General features: G+C 34.9%; 2 protein-coding genes across 3 annotated transcripts; one reads left to right on the forward strand and one right to left on the reverse strand.

Moving 5' to 3' along the window:
- Window positions 1-685: 685 nt before the first annotated feature.
- On the forward strand, window positions 686-4631 carry LOC129240435 (mitochondrial import receptor subunit TOM22 homolog). Of its 2 annotated transcripts, XM_054876221.1 has the most exons (4): window positions 2882-3032; window positions 3089-3420; window positions 3644-3682; window positions 4129-4631. In XM_054876221.1, exons 2-4 carry the CDS (start codon window positions 3316-3318, stop codon window positions 4435-4437), a joined length of 453 nt encoding a protein of 150 aa, XP_054732196.1. In that variant the 5' UTR covers window positions 2882-3032; window positions 3089-3315; the 3' UTR covers window positions 4438-4631. The 2 variants fall into 2 exon arrangements, with proteins under 2 accessions (XP_054732197.1, XP_054732196.1); XM_054876222.1 differs by lacking the exons at window positions 2882-3032; window positions 3089-3420 and adding an exon at window positions 686-957.
- Window positions 4632-4750: 119 nt separating this feature from the next.
- Window positions 4751-9943, reverse strand: LOC129240434 (mediator of DNA damage checkpoint protein 1). The gene is made up of 10 exons (XM_054876220.1): window positions 9772-9943; window positions 9592-9714; window positions 9353-9538; window positions 8774-9284; window positions 7745-8206; window positions 6568-7614; window positions 5930-6498; window positions 5800-5872; window positions 5431-5742; window positions 4751-5151 (listed from the first exon to the last, which is right to left on the reverse strand). Exons 1-10 carry the CDS (start codon window positions 9781-9783, stop codon window positions 4937-4939), a joined length of 3510 nt encoding a protein of 1169 aa, XP_054732195.1. The 5' UTR covers window positions 9784-9943; the 3' UTR covers window positions 4751-4936.
- Between the last annotated feature and the right edge of the window lie 224 nt (window positions 9944-10167).

Genomic DNA, 10167 nt, shown 5'->3' on the forward strand with positions numbered 1-10167 from the left:
ATAAAAATTCATCATCCGATGACGACATATTTACTTCTAAATACAACTGTGGATTGATTGCTTTTTGTTTTGAACGTTACCGGGCAAACGACAAGCACCCGACACGCACACATATAAAGTGCTTGACAAGCAATGCTGGACCATCACCAGAGGCTATTTAAAGCTGCAAATAACGCTATAGCCGTAACCACAGTCCCCATAAACCAACATTGCAGCATAACAGTCGATTAGTCATTACGTAACCATAAACAGACAAGATCTACATTTTGTCATAAAAACATATATTATTATACAATAATTTTTCACTAAGTCAATTAAATTTTCATTGTTCTTTTCTAATATTCAAATTTTTATCACAATTATCCCAACAAATGTAAAGAATTTCACAGCTGCTTACGCAAAAATTAATTGATACGTACGAATACGGCAGAGATTGATGATGTTATTGTTTCATGTTAATGTTAATGTTTCATTAACATTATCTGCCCTTGCAACAAATCTTAAATGCAGTACCCGAAAAAAGCTCATTTAACATTTGCGCCTTCTCTATTCATTAACATTCTCTGATAATATGTACATTCAGCCACTTTGTCCTGAACTCCGATTAATTATTTCCAATTATTTCGGAAATTGAAAGCATTCAAATACTTCTTTTTTTTAATACGAAAACGTCGTATTATGTGAAATAAACATCAAAATTTGCTTTTAATTTTTGTCATATGTATATTTTCGAGTGCGTTGTTTGCAGACAAAATATTAAAAAGTTTTAACAAAAATCGCCATTTCTATATATCCATACGTATGTACATATAAATACTGCAAACATTTTTACAACTAACTAAAAAGGCAGCTATGTCAGAAGAAAAAGATGTTAAAAAAGAAGTCGATATTGAAGATGAACATTTGGAAAAAATTGAAAGATATAAAGAGCCCGAGAAGCGAATTGCCGCCGGAGAGGCAAGTTTATAAAAAAAAATGTTTCATTACTTCAATATAAAGATTTACAGTGGGTAATAATAGTAAATGTACCATATTAAACCTTAATATACAAACAATTCTTGATGAGCGCAATTAAATGCATCTAGACGATTATTATAAATTCTTCCTTTTTTTAGTATTTTATGCCTTCGGACGGAGCAAGGTACATTAAACAGATAGCAACAGTAAAGCAAAACTAACAAGAGTAATGTATTTTGTTTTTGCTTTTGGTCCCTATGTCACAATCTATGAAGACAGATTGGCAGTTGACATTTTAATTCCGCGGTGCCATCGGCCAAAAAACTGCATTAGATGTAGTATTTTGGAGAAGTTTTTAAATTCGTGCTTTCACAATTTAACACGTGGCAGCTCCTTTTTGTTAGCTTGTTTAATTATAAGTAACAAATCTTTAAAATACAGTATCATCAAGCCATTCATTGAACAAATACTACAAATGCAATGTAATGCAAATTCATTGAATGTGTTTACAACATTATTCCACCTACCACCTCGGTAACTCGTTAATATTTATTCACTAAATCTGAAATTATACAAAAACAAAATATGCTAGAGAACTTAATTTATTTATTTAGTCAGCCCTCTAAGATTTAATTTAATAGATTTATGACAGACGACGCCGTAACATTGTGATACATTTTTTAGGCAGATTTAAGTCAACGATAGTAAAGTAACTCATACCATGCGGTCAATTATGCTAGCTACCCAGACAATTCCATGTTAGATTATAGCAGTAGAAAAACTGACTTTCTATTTGGTGGTTTGAATGTAAAAAGGAGGAAATTACACGTAGCATCAGCTGTCATTTTGTAGCTTGGCAACCACATTTTCATTTTACCGAAGAGATGCGATTTCCTTGATCTCATTTTGAAAAAGAACTGTTAAGACAACAAGGTGTTTACATAAAAAAAACCGGGAAAATTCAAGATTGAACTTTGACAGATATTAAGGGGTAACACCACTGTAGAAATTTCAAAAAATTGATTTTTTTTTTATAAGCTTAAAAAATTCTTTGAACCTTTTAAAATACAGAACAAAAAGTTTTATACGTTACCGAAGTTTATTTCATAAATATTTTAAGCTTTTAACCAAGCGTTAGTGACTGCTACCTAACGACTTCTCCAAATTTCCAAACTTTAAACGCGTTTTTCTCAAAACACGTTTTCTGAAATTGGCACGCAGCATAACTCAAAAAATTTTAAATATTTTTAATCAGGTTTTTCACTACGTCTGTATAATAACCTTCTTAAGAGAAGAGCGTAGGGGATTTTCGATAGATTAATTTAAACGATTGTTATAATTATTTAAGTGCCGTTTTTTTTAGCCCAAAATAGAGTTTTTTCCTTCAAATGCTTGCTAATTCCACAAAAATAAATATTTTTTAAATCCCCTACGTGTTTCTCTAGCTATTCTTATCTAGATTAAGAAAAAAAATGTTTCTTTGTTCCAGAATAAAATTTGCACCCTCTGTGCTGCGTGCCGCGGAGCTCCTTCAAGAGAAACCACATTACAAAAATGTCTCCAATGCCGCCATTTTGTAAAATTTTTCGATCAAACTTTGTAGTTTTGTATTTTAGTATATAAGTAATAACTTCCCAAATCAGAGTGATTGTTTCCCCTTTCCTTCTATACAAAAAAATTCTTTAAAAATCATGTTTATTTTACGCGTGTACAGTGGTGTTACCCCTTAAGACACATAAAGTAGAAGTTGTAGATGTGAGAATGGATTTCTTTAGTATAAGTACCACAACTGTTTGAGGACACCTTAATACCTTCAATATCTAAAAATTCTGAACATACCCCATTTATTCTGACGTAACTAGCACGTTTTGACAGTTATTCCGATGTACATTCTCACCAAAGCGAATTCATTTATAGATTCGCTTTGATTCTCTTTATCCGCGGAAATCTTTTTTTGATACGAATGTAAGGAACGTGCGTGTGACATTACAGTAGGTGAATACAATGAAAACTCAATAGGAAAATCGATTATATTTCCACATAAAACGCAATAACATTTTCTCAATAACCTGCGGGTAAACTTATGAAAGTCAGTTAAAGTCCGAACGTTCCAAGTGTTTTATTTTTATAGATTTGTAAGCAGTCCTGATATCGCCGATGATAGTGCCGATCGAATTGGAAAATCGATTTAGTATTTTAATTTGAGAAAGTCGTGGTCAAATATTGTACCTGTAAAACCAACAATAAAACATCTTCCCAAGTACGAATATTCCATTATTTTACAAATACCAGTTAGCGACGTAGAGGTACGTCGCGTAAAAAACAGCAAAAGTGGATTCCGTAAAGATTGAAGATTTGATGGATTCTGATCCTGACATCGAAATCATCGAAAAGGATAGCGGAATGTCTTCGTTGGGCGGAAGCAAGGACGAAACACCAGAACGGCGGGCAGTAGAGAAATTTGTAAGCATTTCGAACTGAAGTAATGTATTTAAAAAGGTTTATGTATGTGTGTTATCAAAACTGGTAAAGGTTATGGAATAAGGGAGAGACTTCGCTTACTTTCATTAAAGTATCACTGAATAAATTTTTATATGATGCAATTTTGTGGTGGGATTCTATATGAGTTTATAAATTTACCTAAAATGTCGGCTAATTTAAAAAAATCTTTTTGTATATTTTTCAGGCTGCATCCAAGAGTGGGGATGATGAAAACTATGATGATGTGAGTTAAATTAATTTAAATTATGTGTAATTGTTTTAGTTCTAGTTTGTTAGCTCATTCTAAAAAATTAAGAAAAATCAATGATATTGGCCTACATGTAAACAGCACCACGCGCATAACCTCACTTTGGTTAGGCAATCATGCATTCGGAATTTTTCACTACATTAATTGAATTAAAATTTGATATTAACGTGCATATGTCATTACACTGTAATGCACTTAGTTCAAAGTAATGAATAATAAAAAGAAAATGAGCTTGAACGTTAATATAAATAATAAAAAGAAACTTATCATACAGTACTAAGTCTTCTAGAGCGTTGCCAGCCATTATAAACAAGCAGTTTATAGTGTGTTTTGATGTAAAATCTATGTTTCCCTCCATACTTGACTAATAACTATTATAAGCAGTGGCTCCAAGCGTAACTAATATTTGGCCTCTCTTACAGGAACCAGATGAGACCTTGGGAGAGCGGCTTTGGGGTCTCACAGAAATGTTCCCTGAGCCAGTTCGTCGATTTACTGGAAAAGTTGTAGATCTTACTACCACCAGCATTAAGGGTCTTTACTCGTTCTCATGTAATGCTTCCTGGATCTTCTTTACGAGTTCTGTTATTCTCTTTGCGCCTGTTATTTTTGAAACGGAACGAGCACAAATGGAAGAGATGCAAAAATCACAACAAAAGCAAGTACTACTCGGTCCAGGTACGGCGATGGATCGCGCCGGTCCGCCACCAACGTTACCACTCATTCGATAAGTTCGTACAAATTAAACATAAATTTGTAAGAATAGAAAGAAGCCCGCAATTCTACCTAAATACCCACTTTAAAATAAACCAATAAATGCCATTCAGGCAAAAGGAAAATTCCTGTAACGCGTTCATCGTTTATTGATAAACAAAAATGCAATTTTCTTGTAGATGTAAAATAAAACTAATTACTATTGAAAATACTTACATCCTTCGTTTTAAGAGGAAACATGAAACCAGAGAAAAGAGTAAAGTTTACTTTTTGTACAAACTACATATACATATTCAACATCTACATATAAATTATAATAAATAGTTCACATACGATTGTTTAGTAATATTTATTAAACATAGCGACAAACTTCAACGAATGACCTAAATTTAGGTAACATTTAAAATATAATCTTAGAAAAAAATTAAAGTAAATTCTCCAAATATATGATAACGCTAGCTAACGTTTTATCTAGCACTGGTTTCAAGAGTATAGCCGATTGCCGATTTAACATTCTTATGCAAAAATGTTGGCCTCCAACGGTTGAGTGGTTTGGCGCATAACTGATGCCATGACACCCTCAGTGTTTGTTATGCGAATATTACTATTAAAACGTCGATATTTATGCCAGTATTTTTTATCTTTCAACGTCGATATTAGATAAACTCTTTGATTTTGCATAGGTTGTGGTGGTTCCGTGTGCACTTCGCCCCCAGCGCATTCTATAATTTCTATAGAAATAAAAGAACAATTTTATTAATAATAATAATAATTGACGGTTACACCCTGTATGGTTTTTAATTTGATTTTTTTACAAATGGAGGGTTCCACAGTTATTCGCCACCTTCGAAAGGCAGGGGATTTTTAGGAGTCTGCTTTTTCACAGCAGAAATTCACTCGAAAATTTGCCATTGCCTACCTATCATTTGATGTTTCAACCCCACAATGGCTTTTGCGCCGGCGGCCGTAAAAATTTATTACAATTACAAATAAACCGTTATTTTACTTACGTTTTATTTCAGCAGGTTGTGGCGAAATACCAGATGTGGTAAGGAAATGAAAGCCTTCAAAAAGTTTACTCTTTCTCGCCAATTCCAATGATTTCAATAATGAAAATTTGTGCCGTTTTTCAAATTCGTGATCTCTAAAGAAATGGGTTAGTCCACGCGGAACAGTTTTGGTACTATTGAACGATTCCAACCACTTTGATGTAACAATCGGTATGCCTTTTGCCATGGCGATTAAAAATTTTAGTGTACGATTTCCTTTATCCATAACTAAAACGTCGATGTCGGTAGGATCGTTCGCTAAGCTCCAATTGCCTAAAAAACAACAGTAGGTCTAAGCGACAAACAAAACTTTTCGTTGGTAGTACAAACCTGGCGAATTGTCCACTAAGCTTTGCAATACTTTCGGCTCGACCATGGTCATAGCAACCTGTAAGGTACGGGTCTAAACAGGAAATTATTGATTAATAGCTGACATCTAATTATAGCTCAATCCACTTACGCTGCTTGATGATTGTTTGGGTTCATCATCATCTGCACCACGCGTGGGATTGCTATCTCTAGCAGATTTTACAGAACCTGTCTCTTTTCTCTCATTCGCCTTAGTATGTTTTGAAGGTTCAGCAGATTTTACAGAGCCCGTCTCCTTTCTCTCATTCGCCTTAGTAGGTTTTGACGGTTCGACAGATTTTAGAGAACCCGTCTCCTTTCTCTCATTCGCCTTAGTATGTTTTGAGGGTTCAGCAGATTTTACAGAACGCGTATCCTTTCTCTCATTCGCCTTAGTATGTTTTGAGGGTTCAGCAGATTTTACAGAACGCGTCTCCTTTCTCTCATTCGCTTTAGTATGTTTTGAAGGTTCAGCAGATTGTACAGAACCCGTCTCCTTTCTCTCATTCGCTTTAGTATGTTTTGAAGGTTCAGCAGAATTATTTTTATCAGTTGATGCCCGTGTTTGCTCTTCTCGTGAGTTTTTCCTTTTCGTTGCAATCCGAGTAGATGATACTGACGATTTTGCTGAAGTAATACTTTCTTGAGACTCCGTTTTGGAGCGCGACCGAGTCACACGTTCTGCAAATAATTCAAAAATTGAATAAGTAAAGGTTGACACGACTGTAAGCAATGTTATTTTCCACTTACTTTTACTATTTCCGGGTTCATCAATTTGCTCAATTTTGCGCTGTTTGGCATGTGAAGGGCCTGACGACGTGCTGCTTACCAAATCAATCTCCACATCACTAGTTCTTGACCTTAGACGTGTCATCCTTTTCGTAGGTGTGACTGGTGTTTCTCCACCTTTTTTTGGAGAACTTTTAGTCCGTCTTTTATTTTCGTGTTTATGTTCCTGATCTTCTTCAATTGAGTTGTATTTTCTTCTATCTATCCTATCAATCTTGATTTCGAATTTTTTTGCTTGATGTGAGGTATTCTTATCTTTTTTTATGGATTGGTCTTTTTCAGTTCCCTCAACTATAACTTTCTCAATTGCATCCTCATTTCTTTTTAGACTGTTAGAAGTAGGATTGGTATCAATTGCTTTACTAACTTGATTAGATGTTTCTCGCTTAGCTGCCAAATTTTTCATTTTCGGAACCTTAACAATTGGCTTTGCTTGTTTCAAATTCGATAGCAATCTTTCGAAATCTTTAGAATCTTTTTTGCTTAACTCGACAGAGTCTTCCTCTGAATCGGATTCAAATAGCTTGCGTTTTTTTTCCGAAGAGATATTTCGTTCCACAGAAAGCTCATCGAAATTATCAGAAATCCATTTGGGTGTGCACAATAGCGGATCATCTATTTCAGTTCGTGAACTGTCTACACTGGAATGTTTTTCATTCGTTTCTTTACTTGAAAGACTTTTAGGCTTATTTTGTTTTGGCTTCTTAAAGCTACTTTGATTCGTTATAATTTTTCGTTGTTCAGGTTCTGCTTTTTCAGTGTGATCCACATCCTCAATGAAATTAGCAACACTTTTTGGCTGGTCGCCATACGCTGTTAGCATTAAAGTAGAATTGAGTTTTTGTTGTGCTGCAGACATAGTAGTTTGGCGCGCTGATTTAGTCAAGTTGCTTGTAAATATTTGAGTAGGTGGGAGCAAACTTGTATTCCCATCACGTGGCTCATTGGTAGGTACTTTCGTTGCATCCGACGCTGTTGGCATACATTTGTTCTCCACTGATTTTCCATCTACAAATCAAATAATGAAAAAATATCTTACGACCCGTAAGTTTAAATAACCAATGCAAATCTCAACTGCCGCAGACTATACGACACTTCACTCGTTTTCAGCAAAATCTGATGTTACTACAAATTTTACCTTTAATTGGTGCAAAAATCTGAGTTTGTTCTAGACCAAAATCAGTACACGGAATATTTTCTTTGCCGCTTAGTGATAATTCAGCGCCGGTAATAGGTGCAGGCTCCTCTACGCTACGTTCAATTTTTTTAGGAATAGGTACGAAGAGCTGTGTTGGCATTAGCTCAACTTCCTCCGCATATCCATCACCTTCACTCACTCCGTCCCTAGTTGGCAAGTTGTGACCGTTGGTTGACGTCGTTTTTGAGCCCGGTTCTCCTGGTGCTCCCGCTGGATTTTTTTCTTCTTCCAAATTCATATTCGTTTCGCCAGTGGCCATTTGCATATTAATTTCTGCTAACTCTGGGAAATCGAACAGATCTGGTGTACAAGTATCTTCTCGCTCCACACATTGCGTCTTCTGAGAAGTGTCAGCATTTTGTTCTCCCATCTGAGCATCACCGCAGCTATTTGTAAGTCCATCTAAAAAATTGAGGTTTGTTAAATATTTCGATTTGCATGTACATATATGAGAATCTACCAAAAAAAAACATTAAAGTAAATAAAGTAAAATTTTACAAGACCACAAAGAACTTAAAATTTTTGGTTTAAAGTGCACATTCCAGTTTGCCACTACTTCAGAGTCAGTTATTAAGCGATTTGCTCATGCAATTTGAAATCATGCGACTTTCAATGTTTGCTCCTTTAATTGTTTAGATATTTTTGGAACCCCGAAATAAATTTATAGTTCGAATGTTAAATATTTAGTTACGTTGTTCTGTATTATATCTTACTATACTGCGTTCGCATTGGGACAGAACAATAATACAATTAAATGTGAGCAAATTGGTTCACGCGCGCCAAAGCCCATTTTATGCCAAGGCGCGTCTCCCTTCTTCCAGGGGTTAAGTTGTAGTGAATCCACCACTCTTCACAATTTATCTAGACCCAAACTCTGAGAATATATGATCGGCAGTGCAATTAAAAAAACAACGTGCACGTTGAAACGTACTTTCTGTTCTGATCACCACCCCTTGTTATACAACTTACTACTTGTATTTATGTTTTCCTTCATAGCAGTATGCGTCAAAATCACGGGATTGTGTTTAATATTTGGTATAACCAACGATGAAAACAGTATCTCATCATCTTCCCCATTCTCAAACAAATTTTCGTTGAAATCTTGCGTGCATATACGAAACATTTCGCTCGACTTATGCATATTTGAATCCAATGTTACGTCAGTATCCTTTCCAGTACTTAACATTTTACTTGGTTGTTCTGTCGCTGCAGGATTTTGCGTTTCCGGTATAAAAGACTCATCTGCGAAACTCCTTTCATTTTCGTATTGGTTTCGAGAAATATTTAAAGTAATTGAATTTTCCGTGGAAACTCGTTTTATATTTTGAGTTTCGGGAATGTTGAAACTTTCATCCCCTGAATCTCCTAAAACAGATCCTTTAGGAGAACTAAACAGCCGTGAACTAGTATTAGCCAAAGATGTTCTGGGAGCTCTATGAGTGGGCGCCAGGAAAATATTACTAGTATCGAGTTCTAAACACTGAATTAAGAGAAATATCGTGAAAAAATTATCACCATTTCATAATAATAATTATTATCATTTGATACCTTCTCCTTCAGATATAGCTTGGCCTTTACTTCACCAATCTGAAGTTCCACATCGCCATTTATACATTCTTTAAGCATCCAGCCCAGCCGTTTGCCATTCAAAAACGTTCCGAGCCTACTACGCAAATCATATATATATAAATCGGTCCCAGAGACATCCACAACACAATGCTTCGTGTCCACACTCTACGACAATACCCAAATTAGAATTTGTATTACAATCTGCTCAGGATACTCACTTTTGATTTAAGCTTAATATCCACATAGTTTTCGTTTGTTTCTTCCTTCTCCATATATCCTATTAAATAAAATTTGCCCTGCTCTAGGTCGTATTGATTTGACTCGACGTCCAGCGTCCATTTCTGAGAAAACAAATAATATGTGACTAACTTCAGCTTATTTCGCTTTTTACCTATCACCTTTTCCTGCATTTCCAATGCACAGATGATTTACAAATTACAAATTAAATCTTTTCCAGTTCTAATTTATTTTCAAATTTCCACTCTGTTTATTGATCGAAATAACGCGCCATCCAAATCAAAATATACTCCATATTAAGATGAGAACTTGCCATCATTAATCGATAGTAAATTTTCACATGCAATCGAAATTTCCACATATCCATAGGCCAACTTGGATTGCAGTGTACAAATTCCTAAGTAAAAATAATCCCAGCTGTTATGAGAAAAATGCCCACAGCTGAGATCATCTGATTCCAAAACGCTATTCTATGTAACATGGTTGGAAAAAAATTATTCAATTTCATTGAATATCATATAAAAAACCCTAAAAAATGGCGTACAAATTTAGATATT

This window comes from Anastrepha obliqua, chromosome 3, assembly GCF_027943255.1.
Source record: "Anastrepha obliqua isolate idAnaObli1 chromosome 3, idAnaObli1_1.0, whole genome shotgun sequence".
Taxonomy (NCBI): Eukaryota; Metazoa; Arthropoda; class Insecta; order Diptera; family Tephritidae; genus Anastrepha; species Anastrepha obliqua.

Bases quoted from the DNA above. Each gene is read 5' to 3' on its own strand.
- LOC129240435 (XM_054876222.1), top strand. From the start codon at position 853: ATGTCAGAAGAAAAAGATGTTAAAAAAGAAGTCGATATTGAAGATGAA. The intron at 958-3,643 runs GCAAGTTTATAA...TATATTTTTCAG, and splicing joins AGCGAATTGCCGCCGGAGAG to GCTGCATCCAAGAGTGGGGA. The intron at 3,683-4,128 runs GTGAGTTAAATT...CCTCTCTTACAG, and splicing joins ATGATGAAAACTATGATGAT to GAACCAGATGAGACCTTGGG.
- LOC129240434 (XM_054876220.1), bottom strand. The intron at 9,285-9,352 runs GTATCAAATGAT...CTCTTAATTCAG, and splicing joins AGCTATATCTGAAGGAGAAG to TGTTTAGAACTCGATACTAG. The intron at 6,499-6,567 runs GTAAGTGGAAAA...AATTATTTGCAG, and splicing joins TGAACCCGGAAATAGTAAAA to AACGTGTGACTCGGTCGCGC.